The sequence below is a fragment of the Acanthaster planci genome, linkage group LG05 (assembly GCF_054643075.1).
Source record: "Acanthaster planci isolate LZ-2023a linkage group LG05, COTS_SCS, whole genome shotgun sequence".
NCBI lineage: Eukaryota > Metazoa > Echinodermata > Asteroidea > Valvatida > Acanthasteridae > Acanthaster > Acanthaster planci.
This window is the reverse complement of record NC_141781.1, coordinates 17,813,546-17,830,724: the sequence shown is the minus strand read 5'-3', so window position 1 is coordinate 17,830,724 and position 17,179 is coordinate 17,813,546. Positions and strand designations below refer to the sequence as shown.

At 41.9% G+C, this 17,179-nt stretch overlaps 2 protein-coding genes across 2 annotated transcripts; one reads left to right on the top strand and one right to left on the bottom strand.

Annotated features, from left to right (window-relative positions):
* Positions 1–5,448: 5,448 nt before the first annotated feature.
* On the bottom strand, positions 5,449–10,220 carry LOC110985748 (uncharacterized). The gene is made up of 6 exons (XM_022246992.2): positions 9,660–10,220; positions 9,052–9,222; positions 8,721–8,788; positions 8,103–8,200; positions 7,859–7,968; positions 5,449–7,214 (listed from the first exon to the last, which is right to left on the bottom strand). Exons 1-6 carry the CDS (start codon positions 10,218–10,220, stop codon positions 6,873–6,875), a joined length of 1,350 nt encoding a protein of 449 aa, XP_022102684.2. The 3' UTR covers positions 5,449–6,872.
* A 485-nt stretch (positions 10,221–10,705) lies between these two features.
* LOC147799140 (uncharacterized) lies at positions 10,706–14,755 on the top strand. Its single transcript, XM_087136811.1, has 4 exons — positions 10,706–10,865; positions 11,937–12,091; positions 12,217–13,240; positions 14,682–14,755. The coding sequence occupies exons 1-4, from the start codon at positions 10,706–10,708 to the stop codon at positions 14,753–14,755; spliced, it is 1,413 nt and encodes a 470-aa protein (XP_086992937.1).
* The last annotated feature ends 2,424 nt before the right edge of the window (positions 14,756–17,179 follow it).

Here is a 17,179-nt window from a genome sequence, read left to right as displayed (position 1 = left end):
TTCACTTCTGTACTCTATCCGGTTCGTATTCCTCACAAAGGCAGACACGCCACGATCTGCAGGCTCCCATTGGACGATCGCTGAAGTTGCGCGTTAACTTCTGGTTCCAAGTGACGTCACACTTACGAACCGGATAACCAGGGAGGAACGGAGGGGGTTTGCGCGTGATGTGCTTAATGCCCTGTGTGCCTATACCATGCATTAAAAGGGGGTGTTCATAAGGAACAGTATCAATTAATGCTACAATCTACAGTGTTTCTATTATCTAGAATAAGGATTATTGAAAGCACTCGTTCTATTTTCAATATGTGCACCAGCCCTTTGTTTCATGGAGATTCTAGAAAAGGATTCGCATGTTTGCTTCCCGATCCTGCTTTCAACCCTGCAAGCGAACACGCTTATAATGCACACACTGGGCCGTGATTTCCTCCAATTAATTGAGACCCCTAAATTCCATGCGTAATTTATCCTGTAAAACTCCCAGCTTCAGCATTGATTTTTTTAACCTGAAATGCATGTGTAAAGGCTGAACCTTCAGACTGCAGACTGTCTTTTAAAGGAAATCCTTCCTTTAACACAACCTTTTTTCCCACACCGTTATAAAAAAAAACGAGTGATGCGTCCCATTCAAATTTTGTCCATTGAGTTTGGTAAAAATTCTTTACATCAAAACTTACAGTGCGTGGAGATGCAGCATTCGACGCCACAGAAACTCGGGCAACAAAGTTGGCACGGCACGGTCAAAAAGAATAGCAGGTAAACAACATGAAAACAAATATTTATCTGCTGAAAAATTACCTTTTCTGACAAATGAAAATCCTGTATAAGAAATATATTATACCACGGGTTGAAGCACTAGGAGTCACACTTGAAATTATCGCTTATTGCCAGCTGTTCGTGGTTTCGAAGATTCATTGTGGTCCATCCTCACGCAGCTAAGAAAGGGTATGTGCACGCGCGCCATCACCGCACAATACTGAATGAGAAGAGTTCGAGCGTAGAGGGCCCTTGTCGCCCAACACCCTACCGTCCCCCTGGTTATAACTACGATCCTTGACCGAACTTGCCCCATGCTGACGCCTACGCGTACGCACGAAACGTGTGCGAGGGTATTAGACGTGATGTGCATTTTAATACCGGCGATTCACAATAGTGCGCCTCAAAGAGTTTGCAACACGTTGACCAATCACAGTGCGCGAAATGCGTCGACCCTTTCCAAACGCACATTGGGTCGACAGATTTCGCACACTCACGGTGATTGGTCAACGTGTTGCAAACTCTTGGAGGCGCACTATTGTGAATCGCCTGTATTGATGTGACGACATTATCTCTATTATGAAGAATGGAGTCCAATGTCTGATGAACAGTCTTTTACCTCACGCACGTGCGTATTTTTGCATGTGGCTACCCTCTCCCATAACCAGCCTTCAAGCCTTTATAAAGCAGCATTTTGCCGCCAAGGAAACAATTTTTTTCTAGCAGATTTTAGGAGGAGGAAGGGTTTATCTTGTGAATATTGCCCAAACGTTTTCCGTTATTTGGTAAATGAAGTTTTCTGTTGCAGATCCAGCACTCATAAGCGGTAGCAAGAATGTTTTATTGGAATACAGTTGAAGACAGCCATTTTTTGAATACTACATTAGTGTCACCTGTTAGTCTTTTGGCACAACGAACAAGAAGGTTTCAATGCGCATGAGAGCAGGCAGCTTGGTCTTTGAGTGGGTTTTTGGGTGACTGGAGAGTGTCTATGTGGAGCTTATCCCAATGTGTAAATTTTGATATTGTGGCGGTCGGGTCTGACGATGCCCGGGCTTGCCCTCGGCCCACCCGACGAGCGGCAGTGGAGTAGGCCAGGGGTGCAGGTCCGTTCTGCGGCAGTCTACCGCCAGGCGGTCGCAGACGACTTCTAGTCACTTCCTCGGTACTGCAGGATCGGGCAATGGCACGGGGAAGGGGCAACCTCGGGGGATGGACCTTCTAAATCAACACACTGACTTGGTCATGTACCATATAAGTAGGACCTGGTTTATTCAGCTCTGGTCGCCTCGACAGGCGAAAACGTCGCCTTAACAGGGCTCAACTTATAATCACCTCCGATTATGTTTGCATACCTTGTAAATAAATCCATATAATTACGAGATGGGTATTGCCTTTATTGGGTCGCCTAATAAGGTTTAAAGATCGGGTGATTGGCTGGAAAAATCTTCAACGTAGAACGGGACTTCTGACGGGTACTGACGCGGACTAACTAATAACTCACAGGAAACTGACTCGTACTGACGGGATTGACTGGGAACTGACTCAGGACTGACGAGAAACTCACCGGGAACTGACTGGAACACTCACTCCGGACTGACGTGGAACACGTACGGGACTGACTTCTGAAACACGGAACTGACGTGGAACACGCGACCGACTTGGAACACGCAACTGACAAGACCCACTTTCCCGCCACCGCACGCGGTTTTTATAGTTGTGCGGCCCGGGCAACATTAGCATAAATTAGATAAATAGAGGGCGTCCTAACGCCTTACCATAATTTCGCCACAATATGTTTGATTTGATGTTTATTGGGGTGACTGTGATGATTGTTTTTATGGGTTTTTCTTAAGTTTCCTGGCTGGAAACCGTAAGTACTGTAGTCAGAAGGACAAAGGGTTAGTTGATTATTGCATTAAATGCATATGGATGCTTCCTCCGCTGAAATTTCAAAGTTTTTGAAGTGAATAGCGGCCTCTTTAATTTTTTCCAATTAAGGGTTTTCACCATAAGCTTGGCATATCTACAAATTCTCCCTAATAGATATTCTTCTGGTAAAAAGTAAAGTAGCCAATGCACACACATACTCACTGTACAATTGTACATAACAAGAAACGCTGCACCCTTTTCCGTCTCCCCCCCCCCATATCACTTTCAAGTTGAGTTTTTGCACAGGGCAGTGAAACATCAATGGCCGTCGACCTACAGTGAAATTAATAAATTTCAATCATTTAAGGGCAAAATCCGTCGTTAAAGTACACCTTGAAATTCAAACCATTACTAAGTTACTCTAAACTGTCACTGTGCAATCGGTATTTCAAGACATATAACCTTCCCTGGCTGGCCAAAATCAGAGCGCTTCCTCACGGTGCTCCACCAAACTCTATCTGTCGGCCCATACCAGTTTTCTGTTATAGTAAGTCAAGAAATCAAAATCGTCGAAATTGGACGCAAAGGGATATCAACTGCTGATCAACAATGGCGTAACCTAACGTTTAAAACAATAGCAAAAACAAAGAACACGGGAATGGCCAATGCGATGTCCAAACATCTTATTACCGGGCATCTGAGGTGAAGGAGGCGGGTGAATCCATGCCCCCTCTCCCAGTTACGCCAGTGTTCATAAATGTATGAGCCAAGGGAGGGAACGGTAACAGCCTGATTATCGGTCATTATTGTTTGTCAAGAACAGAGTAAGGGTTCTGTTTTTTGAAACGAGATTTTACTAAATAGTGCCAGGGATTAATATCCCCACTGTCCCAAATTACTTTTGCAGCCCTATATTATATTAAACACACACACAACAAAGTTGGAACACTGTCCAAGGTCCGACGACGTCAGTAACACAAAAAGCCTTCATGTATGTACGGCATAGCCTAAACTGCGCGCGAACCGCACTGCGTGATCTCGTGAGCGTGCGCTCTACGTAGCAGCTTAGGCCTAATGGAACATCACGTCGCCCTGTTTCACAGATAATGGAATAAAAAGACTAGATAGGCATATGCGCCCATTTACTTTGTAATAATACGGGCTTTCCACAATAGTGCGCCTCCAGGAGTTTGCAACGCCTTGACCAATCACAGTGCGCGAAATCTGTCGACCCAATGCGCGTTTGGAAAGGATCAACAGATTTTGCGCCTTTTGATTGGTCAAACGTGTTGCAAACTCTTGGAGGCGCACTATTGTGAATCGTCCACATCGAGCATAATTTTTGTTGTCAAAATGAACGTAAAGTTTCCTCCAGCACGTGACCTGGCACAAAACGCGTAAAGGTGTTGAAATGAGCGTGAAGAACGCGCGTCGCTCTTACTGGGTGCGTTCGATTAGCTTCCCTGAATACGCCAGTATTACACGCAAGGGAAGCCTCGAAGCGAATCGAACGCTGCAGTGTATTCGCTAAGGCATTCTGGGAGAAAGGTCAAGTCCACGTTCTATCATGTCCATGCGCGAACAATGCATCCGTGACGTCATTACACTCGGGCAGCCTCCACAGACCCGCTCACCAGCTGGGGTAGTGGTACCGGTGGCTGACACCAGGGCAGGCACGAAGATCACGTGATGGCTAAACGAACGCTCTCGTGTAAGTTTGACTTACACGTGTAAGCTAATCGAACGAAACCAACGAACTGGAGTGATAATGCCGCTTTGCGTTTTGGTTGCGCCCTACATTCGTCACGTTTGATGCGCGTTCTTGTATCATTCCTCCAGCACGTGACCCTGCAGGAAGGACCGCGTAAGCACCGTGCTTACTTCTTATTCTCCGCGTGGAGAAAATTTGACGCCATCTTGGGCGCAGACATTTGGAATCTACATATATGTGCGTATGTTGAAATGAACGTCAAGAACGCGCTTCGCTCTTACTGGGTGCGTTCGATTAGCTTCCCTGAATACACCAGTGTTACATGCAAGGGAAGCCTCGAAATGAGGGAAATCGAACGCAGCAGTGTACTTGCCAAGGCATTCTGGGAAAAGGTCAAGTCCCCGCCACGTTCCATCATGTACGTCCACGCACGAACAGTCCATCCATGACGTCAAACACTCGGGCAGCCTCCAGAGACCCGCTCACCAGCCGGGGTAGTAGTGGCTGACACCAGGGCAGGCACGAGGATCACGCGATGGCTAAACGAACGCTCTCGTGTAAGTTTGACTTATTTTTGAAAAAAAGTTTGACTTACACGTGTAAGCTAATCTAACGCACCCAAGTACCGAAGTGAATGCGTCACGCGCACAATTAGTGTGTAAACCTCACCGTGCGAAAAACTTGGTTTCCGTATGCGGAAACTGGTGCCGAAACTGGCCGCAAACCAACCCATTTCCTGCGCGTTTAATGTTCCATTCCGGTGGCCGTTTCCGCACTCGTTTCCTGGGTGCGTAAATGCACCCCTCGTTTACAACAATTACTACCCCACGGAAACTGGCTTGGAAACCTGTCTGCCGTTTACCACGCACGTTTCCGCTGCAGTCCGAATCGCAGCGGAAATTCATCTTTATTTAAACATTTAAGCACATTATTGTTTATTAATAATTAATGCAACGTTGACAATGGCTGTCAGGAAATGGTATGTGTGCAGAGAGACTTGTTTTAAGTCATGACTTTTTCAAATGTAGGACAGTACATGTACAGTAACTGCGCAGTTCTAGCATTTGCATGTTGTTTGGACATAATAAGAAATGACACAAGGCTGGAAATTTCAGCTGTCCTCATAATGCTTTAATTCAGTTTACTGAAACTTTTTTAAATGGCCAAGCAATATAAAGTATTGATGTTAAACAGCCAAGCTTGAGGCAAACGTTAAAGAGGCAATTTAACTAAAACAAATTCTACTAAAAAATGGCATACGGGTTATAGTTCTGATGTTAAAAGTGCACCATATACATATTCTCTTTGTTTTGGTTCGGTCTGTATACAGCGTTATACAGCATAATTAATCATAAATTTCGAATTTTTATCACGATGATCCTTATCCCGTGTTTGGACTTTCAATAATCAACTCCCAGTACATGCCGCTAGATGACCTCGGATTTCTGGGTGCAGGCTGTCTGACCACAATGCCCAGGGGAGTTGTGGCCTTGATCTGTTTTGATCACGGACCATATTACTACCTCACACGATACATAAATTTCCAATTCTCTCCTTGAAGCCCATTTGGACATATAATGTACACTTTATACACCTTCAGAATTGAACAGTTATTATTCTGTGATATATAAATAACTGTGCTAATTTATATCTATAATTGTGGTGTGTGGAAATGGCAACAGGCGAAAAGAAATTGACTTAATTTCTAGAGCGAATTGATAATTTTTCTCTCATTTCAAAAGATAACTACGTGTACGGTCAGATCTCACTGAAGTCAGCTGAAACTCAATTTAAAACATGCTCAACAAAATGGGAAAATACCATTTTTTATAGTAACTAACTCTAACGGGAAAGAAAATGACATTAGTGTGCCCATACATGCATAAAGAGGTAGGAGGAGAGTTACATATGTTTTTCGGTTTGATAAAATGTTCAGTTCAGTCAAATTAGGGCCGTTTGTAAGATATCAATATTTTATCGCAGGTAGCAATATTCTAGATCTCCTTCCTCCCTTCCCCTCGTCAAGAACTGGGTTAAAACATCAAATGCGTTTTTCCTCTGTTACATGAATTAAAATTAATTTGATAGGGAGGAACAGGTCATGCTTTTGTGTATAAAAATACTATTTGTCGGTCATTTTGCATGAAACAGCAACAACAAAAGTTAAACCAAGATGTAATTTTTTTTTACCTGACAAACAGTCAACTGTGACTAAATTTGAAAGAAAAAACATAGCACAGGACACCAACGCTGCATTCCATAAAAGATGTGACTGGTAACAACTACCATTTTACATTGCGCCTATCAGGTAGGCGAATAATTATCAACACATTAACTGAAATCGAACATATAAAATGTCATCACGTATTGAAGAGCATACGCAGCCTCTCTCAACCTCGTACAAGTTATTTTGTTTTTTACAGACTGAATTGTTTGTGATAAATAAATTCATAAACATGACATTTGAAAAAGGAATTTACATAAGATTCAGAAGCTTTACACAACAAACGCTCAAAATGAAAATATTCTTTGCCTAGTTTAAGGGGCGTACTGCCCAAGATGGTGCACTTGCCGGTGGAGGCCTAGAGGAAGGCACGTTCGAGATAACAAACTCCGGAAGCAACCTTGAAACTACCGGAGGAGCGGTCTTTGCAAACTGGGAATCCAGTTTGTGTTTCAAAGATGTTAATTTTGACCTCTCCCACGGTAGTTTAAGGAGTCTCCTGGTTTTGTTCCTCGAGGTACCTTCCTCCTCGTCTTCTGACATGCTCTCCTCTGAAGACATGAAGTCGATTGTCATCACTTCATTGAGCTGTCTTTTCATGTCTTCAGAGAGATCACTGTTTCTCATGGCGCTTTGTCGCCTCTGCAATTTCTGTGTTATAAAAACAAAATACATATAGAGAGTGAAAACAAGTGTTTATTTATTCATTCATTTGTTTATTTATATGCGTTTCAAACACCTTCCTGGTCACACTCTATGGACGTGTTGCGGTTTTAATAACCCAAAACTATGGATAACTGTTGTGATGTTTATTTTTATGACGTGTGTTATAAATGTCGACACGATGACACGTTTGGGTGTTAATAACAAGACTCCAAAACTCATTTATCGGTGGTAAGACTTCCTGAACACTGCAACACCTCTATTTCCAAAAGGGTTATTAATTTCAAACAGCTATTATGTTTACAATTAACGCAAAGGTGCGTTCGTAATGGGCGTTCCTGTTTCCAGAGTATAGTAGTGAAATTTGTAACAACAATCAAAGACATCATTTTTTTCACTGATATTGGGAAAGGATTTGTAAATCGTTACTTAGAAAAGCTTGTATAATTTCTCAGTCCATGTTGGAATGCATGTTAGTTATCGATTTAAACGCACTGGATAAAGGCAAATGAATTTGCGGGTTACACAACATAATCCTGTCCCATGCAACTCGTGCATGCTGTTTTGAAGAGACTATGTATATAGGAGAGTTATTTGAACCAAGCAAAATAACGAAGAGAGAGGAGACTCACCCTGAATTTCCTGCTTCTTTTTTTGGCCGCTTTGGCATGTCTTTCATATGTCCCACCATCAACTCGGCGTTTTCTGTCGCGCAGCGAAGAGAAGTAGGTCTTGGCAGCTTCTACAAAAATGATTAAATCGAAGAACTGTACAAGATTGTCCGGACTTTGTAGCAGGTAAATGACCACGTAAATGATTGATCCACAATTCTGCAATACTTCTTTACACCAAGGACCTTTATGGCTAGGCACTTACTTCGTACTTGGTCGCAGGTCCACTTCTCTCGCCCATGAAGCGACCGGACTTCTCTGACTATAGTAGAAACCACCAACTCATTTTCCTGGCATGTTTTACTGTGAAAAGTTAAATTCATTTATCAAACCGTCACTGAACTTTCACTTTGAAAAGGTTTTGAGTAATGATCAACAGAGAAATGTTTGAACAGTATATTTTAATTAGTATTCCAACCATTTTCAATACACACAATTGCTTGGTCTTTCCGAATGAGATGATGACTTTCAAATTGTTAGTTTGTTCAACCTATTTTGGCCTTGTGCGATGTCTTTGATGAAATCTTAATACTAGCGTACTTCCTCCGGAATCATCCTTTACTGAGCGGCCGTTAAATACTAGTTTTACTGATACCTATTGTTTGTTTGTTGGCTGATTGGGATGTGGAATTTTTTTGTGTGTTTTGACTGTTCCTCTCCCGAGACCTTTACTCGGCCTGTCTCTCTGGCTTTCGCTCAACATGCTTTATCGTTGAAACGAGCAAACAGTAAAAGTACAAACCACAAAGGAAAGCAGTAAATAATCTTTGCAACACTTGTGGAGTGTTTTCTTTCAAGTTATGACAGAAAATTCAATACTTACGTCAGTGAAAGGTTGAATCCTCCCGTCCCGTCTTTGTAGAGTTTTCCGTACACTTCCCGGACAGCTTGCTATGGGGAAAAAGAGTGCTTACAATTATTAAGACCCCTCACAGAAAACCAAGGGCACAGGATTTTGGTCGTAATTTTTTTTCTCTTTAATTAAGAAAGTTGCGTTGTTCAGTTTGTGTTCCCACACAATGACAGACAGCACCGAACTTTCTTAGTTCGTGGTTTTGATTGTCATTATTTAAATGAATATCTAAAAACTGGGGAAGAGATAAAAGTGCAGAAATCGTTTCATTTTAATTGAATACAAGGGTTTATTAACTCACTGAGCATTCACGTGGAACAGCAACACGTTTGCTTCCAGAGTTTGCTGCGGCACATCTCATGTTCCGTTTTATATCTTGGAGCTCTTCATTTTGCTTCTTGAGCTGTGCCTCCAGTTTTTTATTCTGCATGTATAGCATGCGCAGGGTAACTGCAGATGGTGCACTGGACCCCTAAACCAGACATTTGAAAAACACAGCAGCGTAAGTCAGCTGAGCCTACCAACAAGTTCCCGCGCGTCTCCCTTTATCATCAATTTACATCACTGCTTAAAACAATAAACTATAACTTTATATAATTTCCTAAGATACCTGAGTTATGGAGGATTGTCAACAACTGAAGAACCACCCCCTACATCTAAATTATAGTGTGTTCGCCCCTTTTCATTTTAAAATCACCACGCTCGGTCAATTCTTAAAATGTTCTTTGACGTTAGAAATGCTATGGTGAAATTTCTGCATAAAATATTTCGCCGTGTTCAGATGTTCGCAAGACTTATTATTGTAGATATTAGTAATTACTGAAGCAGGCTCAAACTTAAGAAACAAAACTTAATATTATGAAATTAATTATTCAACTATATGAATTCCATACTACGTGCTGAACTCACCACTGAAATACTTCCCGCAGAAGTATTGAGCGAAGACGAAGAGTGTGCACTCCTCTCAGACAAAATGGACGATGCAGATTCTTGGCTTTCGGATTCACTGTCGCTGGAAGTTGGTGTTGAGGTGGCTTGGGGGAATCCGAGGGTGTTCAGAGGGGCATCACTGGTGCTACTTGTGCTAGCCTGAGAATAGCTTACTCGTATGGCGGGTCTGCTTTGCGAGATATCGAGCATCGTTCTGCCATTGCCTGTAGACTGCAACTGCCCCGAGTTATATTCTTCGGGAGAAGAAACTCTGTCTAATTCGGCCAGCATTTCTTCTTGATTGAAGAGTCGTCGCCGAGGCAAATCATCAATATTGGGAATATGTCTGATTCTAGGATTCATTTTACCAGAATGCTTTGATAGAATCTGGGGAGCAATTGCTCTATATGTGTGACAGACAAGAACGGTTACTATGAATTGAAAATGGCGCGCAAGAGGGGCCAATTGGGATTGGATGAATATATAATTGGACCTTGAATTATGCCAAGATCGACCCAGTCTAGCCACGGCGTCAGTCATCAACTGCGAAATTCCCGAGACACAGCTTCCGAACAGCGCTCCAATTGTACGTGAGCAGAGAAAGGAGACGCTCCAAGGCTTCTCAAAAACCGCAAGAAGCCAGAAACTGACCAGAAACGTGTGTTTTGGAATTACTGGTCGCACTTTTCCCGCTCTTCAAAATCATCCAAAACTACCAAGTAAGTTAAACCTTTTCTAAGATGTACATGTATTCTTCGTCCTATATTCCTTTTGTAAAGTTGAGTTTATCCATTTATTTGAATAAAACCTGTTCAACTCACGTAGACAATGCATATGCTTTATTTAAGATCTTCATCTGCATTTGACTACACAAAAATCGCTCTTATGAAATACTTTATATCAGAAATTTTATCTTATCTAACGAGTTAAACTCATAAGCAAAAGTTATTCATCAGTCTTACAATTAGTGATGGTCCGATTTCCAACTTAACCTTTACTTTGTTGTTAATTAATTATAGGCAGACATGAAGCAGAAAGAGAAACGGAAAAGTTGCCCCAACTGTGCCACTAACTTTTCTCGGAGAGCCTTCTATTATCATAAACAAAAACACCACGATGGTAACGTGTGGACATGTGGTAATAGGCAAGCCAAGATTTATCCGTCGAACGTGCCTTTGCAAGCAGGTATGTGCAGCATGTCCTATTTAGGGCCTACCCGACACGCGGTTATCGTTCATGATCAGTAGAAATTGGTCAAATGATGCCATGTTTTGTATGCTTTTGTTCTTGATGTCGCTTGTTTGTATGTTTTGAAATTCATTTGGTTTAAAACTATTTTTCTCTCTTTAATTTTTATTCATTCTTTTCGAGCGGTGCTTACTTCATTATGAGTGCCGGCGTACCGTTTTTTGCGTAAAATAGTTATCTGAGCTCAGCGTACTGTGCCTCAGTTAAAACGGAAGTAATGTCATTGGTTTGCATTTTTTGTGGCAAATCGGTTATGTTAAAAACAAATAAACCCCAAATAAAACTGCGTAATTAAATCAAGCCTAGTCCTCGCTGCATTAGCTAACTACAATGAGATCAATCGACTGGATAATTATGTATGAAGTAACTTGCCAAGTTACAGTATTTGTGAGCATTATCATTCCAAAATGATAGCACTTAAAGTTGTTTTTGAAAGGATCACTGCCGGTACTGAATTTGAAAGAAAGTCACTCTAAACTAGAGAACAACTAGAAATGGGTGTGTACATATAAGATGTGAACCATTCAGTTTCATCAGGTGTCCAACTCTACTAAATAATACAGTTGGATCCCACTTACAATCGTGCGTACGTGAGTGTCGAATGAAGCATAATGCACAATTTTCCAATGTGTACATGTACAGTACATGTAGGTCCGGTATGTGAGTGTACAATGATTGCACTGAACTGACCTTGTAAGGTCACAGGAGGCACTTTGACCGCTGTCCACTGCGGTATCGGGTGCCATTAATCATTATGACCGCTTCCGGGTTTTTTATAAGAAGGTAGGACTAAACTCTTTACCTCCATGTTCAGTGCAATATGTACATACATGTAATCTCAAATCTTACAGATATGATTCGGCGGAAGATGCAGTCATTTTCAAACATGATAAGAAAAATGAATGAATCTACAGTGAATATGACTTCGCGGAAACATTTGTGCACAGAAAACTGACGAACGGTGATGAATATGGCCAATGGCTTTCACATTTTATACATTTTTCACAGCTTCTATTGAAATGGAATCCCCCTCGAGAAAGATCAACGATGCCGCTGATACTGAGCCCATTTGCTCCAGTGCAGAGTATCCTGTGACCATGACCTCTTCGCCACGAGCTTCAGGAGATGTTGCCAATGATTCAACCCGCAAAGTAACTGTTGAGGTTAATATTTGTGATTCTTACTTTCTCATGTCATAATTTAAGGACGTGTAGGCACCCCTACGAGTTATTTTGTGTATTTGGATTTCCATTTTAATTTTAGTTATTTTTTGGTGTTTTTCTATCAGGATTTTACAAGTGAATCAGATTCTACTGGTACTGACAGTAGCAATAGCTCAGATACTGACAGCAACAGCGAAGATGAGCAGTGGGAGAAAGACGCAATCGATCCTAGAGACCTCTTCGAAGTACCAGAAGGGTCGTGTTCTCAGCAGACACGCTCTGGCAGGTTTACTGTCTGCGAAGATAGAGGAGATCTTCGAGAGAAATGTAAAGCTCTATTGATATGGGTGTGCCACTTTTTGTTCTTGTGGCAAACTAATTATTTAATAAGCGACCGTGCCCTGGATAAACTTCTTCACTTTCTGTCAGTTTTGTTTAAGGCGATTAGCCACCAAATAACAGCTCTGACAGAGATTGCTGGAGTGATTCCACAATCGGTTTATATGATCAGACGGCATTTAAAATTTGATAGAGACTCTTTCATAAAATATGCTGTATGTCCGAAGTGTGCAAAGTTATATGATTTTGGAGAGCTGTTTTACGAAGTTGATGGAACGTCAAATCCTCGTAAATGTTCCAATTCCTGGATAAAGTCAAGAGGGCGTCAGATCACCTGTAATAGCAAACTCGTGAAAGCAGTTCGATTCGCTGACGGATCGAAGAAATATTACCCACTTAAAATCTACTGCTACCAAAGCATTATCGAGTGTCTTGAAAATATGATTAAACGTGAAGGCTTTTTGGATGATTGTCAAAAATGGAAGGGGCGGAATATCCCTGGCGAAAGCTTGGCTGATGTTTATGAGGGAAAATTATGGAAACAGTTTCAAGCTTACCATGAGCAACCATTAGAAACGGGGAAATATTTCTTCGGTTTTATGATTAATTGTGACTGGTTTCAGCCATACGTTCGCCGCAACGTCTCTGTTGGCGTTATTTACCTAACAGTGCTAAACTTGCCCAGGGTCATGAGATTTAAACAGGAAAACACCATCGTTGTTGGGGTCATACCTCCTCTAGACAAGGAACCAGCATCACTCAACAGTTTTCTTGAACCAGTTGTTAAAGAATTGAATGCCCTGTGGAAAGGTGTTCAAATAAGTACACCTTGCGAAGTTATGACGATTCAAGGAGCCCTAATGTGCTGTTCAGCAGATTTACCTGCAAACAGAAAACTTTGTGGTTTTTTGAGCCACAGTGCTTCACTTTTCTGCTCAAAATGTTTGAAAAAAGCTCCAAATGTCCAAACAGGGGAAACTGACAAGGTTGGGAGGCCTAAAATGAAAAATGATTACGGGGGGTTTGAGAGGAAAACGTGGCCTCCGCGGGATAACAATAGCCACCGCAGATGTGTGGCACAGGTTCGGCGGAGTGCCTCTTTAACAGAAAGAGAGAAAATTGAGAAACAACTCGGAGTGCGTTACAGCTGTTTACTTGACTTGGAGTATTTCGATGCAGTCCGGTACTGTGCCATTGATCCAATGCATAATCTGTTTACAGGGACTGCCAAAAAGGTATTTAGCCATTGGGTTAAAAAAGATATACTCAAGAGAAAGGCACTGGATGAAATTGACGAGAAAATTAACCACATGTTAGCCTCGTCAGACCTTGGCCGATTACCTACAAAAATTGCTTCAAACTATGGGAATTTCACAGCAGATGAATGGAAGAATTGGACATTATATTTTTCAATGTACGCGTTGGATGGGATCCTACCCGAGGTACATCTTAAATGCTGGCAGACATTTGTACTGGCATGCAGACTTATCTGCAAACCGTGCATATCCATTGCTGAGGTAGAAAAGGCTGATTTTCTGTTTCTTAAATTTTGCAAGGAATACGAAACATTACATGGATCTTTGGCAATAACGCCAAACATGCATTTGCACACCCATCTCAAAGAATGCATCATTGATTTTGGTCCTGTGCCTGCCTTTTGGTGTTTTGCATATGAACGGTTCAATGGATTAATTGCGGACATACCTACTAATAACAGTAATATTGAAGTTCAATTCATGAGATCTGTAACGAGAATTCCGTTTGTGAAAAATATAAACCACCACTTAGACTTCAGCAAAGATTTTCTTGACATCTGTAATAGCGTTTCACTGGGTCACAGTACCGGTACATCAGCACAGATTCCGGAAGCGTCAGCCGTAGGTGCACTTTTCCGCACGTGGAGAGGGCCATTCGTAGTTCAAACCTTTTCAGATCTCACTGCAGTTAAACCTGTAGGACATGGTCTAATAGCTTCTTTTGATTCTGACGATTTGAATTATCTTCTGCAAATGTATCAATCTTTGTATGAAAACACCAGATTACAAAGGGATCATTTGCAGCTAACGTTCAATAAATATGGAGTTATACATGTTGGGAACGAAGTTTTTGGATCATATTTCAACAAGAGATCGCGAAATACCAGCGGGATTATGGCTCACTGGGTCGACGACGATGCAAATATTGATTGTCTCGCTGAGCTAAGACCAGGAATAGTCAAGTACTACATCAAACATACGATATTTCTTAACAGTGTCCCAGTACCTCACGTTCTCGCTGCGGTTCGATGGTATGTTAGAGACCATGCGATTACAGATCGCTATTTAGCACCTATTACATCTTGGCCTAAACGCTCATATTTACAAGGAGGGGCATCTTCTTTTATTCCGGTGCAACGAATCTATGGAAAGTTCATTGCGGCACACGACAAAGAAGGCAACGTGGCCTTGTCTTCACTGAACCGACAGCTCTTTCTTTAGGACAAAGGAAACACTGACTGTCCTTCATTCAGACTTTTTGTCTATGATATACTACATCGTATTGTTACCTGTAGTGATACCGAAACTTTGCTATAAGAAATGTCCAGTGATCTCTGGGTTCCCCAAATGCATTGGGTCAATTTCATTTGAACAAAGATTGTCTAATCCAAGAAGTGTGTACTTTATGTTGCAACAAGCGTACTCTAGATCTGTTAATGGCAAAAGAAGAAACCCTTCAAATGCATGTGAGGTATTTGCTAATAACGTGAAATAGGTTCGTTGCAGAATATGTTATTTCCCTTTTCGCTTAAGTCCATCGAGAAACTGGTATATAGAAATTTATTTTTTCTTGTACTGGTATTTCATGTAGGAGATTAATGGTTTACACAATAAACTACCAGTATTGGTCACCGCACCCTTTTAAGTAACAGTTTTGTTTTGTGTTCTTTAAAGTGGACCTGTAGTTGCACATAACTAAACGTTATGCAAACAGACGGATATTTCAGGGAGAACAATAATCGTGTCTATAACTAAAGTCTCAAGGGGAAATGGACATCCAGTGAGAGGACCCAGTGACCTCCCTCCACATTCCACATGACAGGAGGACATTATGCCAGGTGCACACGTTCACAGTTTTATCCCAATTTGATTACAGTTTACAGCGACGGCCTTGAAGTGTTCCCTATCTGGATGTGGGGTACCGGTCACTTTAAGTAGACGGATGATGGTGTTCTCCAGCTATGAGTAATCGGGCGTCTTGCCTTGCACACTAAAGTTTTCTTCTCCCGATTGAGACCTCGCTCATTTCCCTCCATTTTCAATAATTCCACAGAGGTTATTTCTTTTGAAGTGTATTCTATTTTGAATGCTTATATGTTCTTGCAACCAACCACATTTCTCTCAACAAACAAATCTTTTACTATAATTGTAATTTCCTTCATGAATTTAATTGCATAAGTAAACTTTGCGTAGCTTAACGCGATTGTCGGCGCTAGTTGCTTTCAAACAATGCCAGCAAGCTGGTATGCCAAACTATCTCCGCCGACTGCAGGCGCCTGTACACATGGCACCGGCATAGTTTGGGGGTGCTGTGGTAGTGGCAAACACATTAGTGTCACCCAAGCAAAGCGACCCCCCCACTCACTCCATCATTGTGGTCAGGCTTGCTACTGTTAATGGAAACTAGTGGCTGGGGACCTACCTTGTGAGAATACCTTGACCCCATGCGGTCACCATTCTCGGCTTGACACCGGCACCTCTACAGTGAAACACAGGGAGTGGACCGGGGAATGCGGTAGAACCCTACTACATACATATACATGTATATGGAGCATTTCCTAAATGATAATTATCAGGGTCCTTAACGAATAACTGATTCAAAAATATGGGTTTGTGGATTACTTTTAGGATGAAGATTGGGCACCCAGGACCAAGGCAAATCATTTAGGTCAGAGAAATAATAAAGTGACGGCTTTACTTTTTAATCAAATCAACGTTATGATTCAGTTTTGTGTAAAACTTTGTTTCGTGGTGGTCATCTAAAAAAATCAAAATGACCACACGACATGTTACCGGATTTTCGAGTTCTTGTGAGACAAATGAAGGTTAAGTGGGGTACTTGCAATGGCTTATTCTTTATGGTCCTACACTGAGTGATAAACTATAGAACACTGAATGACTTCACCTTCACGAGTCTGTGTCACATATATAAATAGCCATCAAAGCTAGATATATTGAGACAATTGAACAGAAAAGGTCGTTCATAAAGAAAACCCCCACAGAACCAGTTTCCCTTGAATCTTCCACCAGTTTCCGCGTGAGTAGTTTCCTTGGCACGTAAATCCTCCCCGTAAAATTAGGAAACGGGGTCTCACGTTTCCGTCGCCCGATTCGGGGTTGGTAAACTGGCAGAGGAAACGACTGGGTGCAAACACTGCACGCGTTTCCGTAGGTATGAAATTTTCGGAAACGCATGCCTTTCGCACAGTGAGGCATTAGCGCGAGAACCAGCACGTGAACCAACACGTGCGCGTATTCCATTCGTTTGACTGCACTTTCTGGTTCACAGTGACGTCACACTTCGGTACCCTATACGGGAATGTCAGCAAGTCTTTTGAATGAAGCGCACACGTACCAAACAATGATACGTGTGAATTCACATCCACAGCTGATTATTTTAAAACGAATGTTTCCCTAACATTCGAGCAAGGTCGTCCGATTCCGTATGCATGTCTTTCGATTAAAAAGTTGTTCCCTCAATAGAGCCTGAAAG

Excerpts from the sequence above, each read along its gene's own strand:
- LOC110985748 (XM_022246992.2), bottom strand. The coding sequence starts at position 10,220 with ATGACTGACGCCGTGGCTAGACTGGGTCGATCTTGGCATAATTCAAGG. Across the intron at positions 8,789-9,051 it reads CTGTTCCACGTGAATGCTCA|CAAGCTGTCCGGGAAGTGTA; the intron begins GTGAGTTAATAA and ends TTTTCCCCATAG. Across the intron at positions 7,969-8,102 it reads GACCTGCGACCAAGTACGAA|AAGCTGCCAAGACCTACTTC; the intron begins GTAAGTGCCTAG and ends TCATTTTTGTAG.
- LOC147799140 (XM_087136811.1), top strand. The coding sequence starts at position 10,706 with ATGAAGCAGAAAGAGAAACGGAAAAGTTGCCCCAACTGTGCCACTAAC. Across the intron at positions 10,866-11,936 it reads GAACGTGCCTTTGCAAGCAG|CTTCTATTGAAATGGAATCC; the intron begins GTATGTGCAGCA and ends CATTTTTCACAG. Across the intron at positions 13,241-14,681 it reads ATTGAATGCCCTGTGGAAAG|TGTCCCAGTACCTCACGTTC; the intron begins GTGTTCAAATAA and ends ATTTCTTAACAG.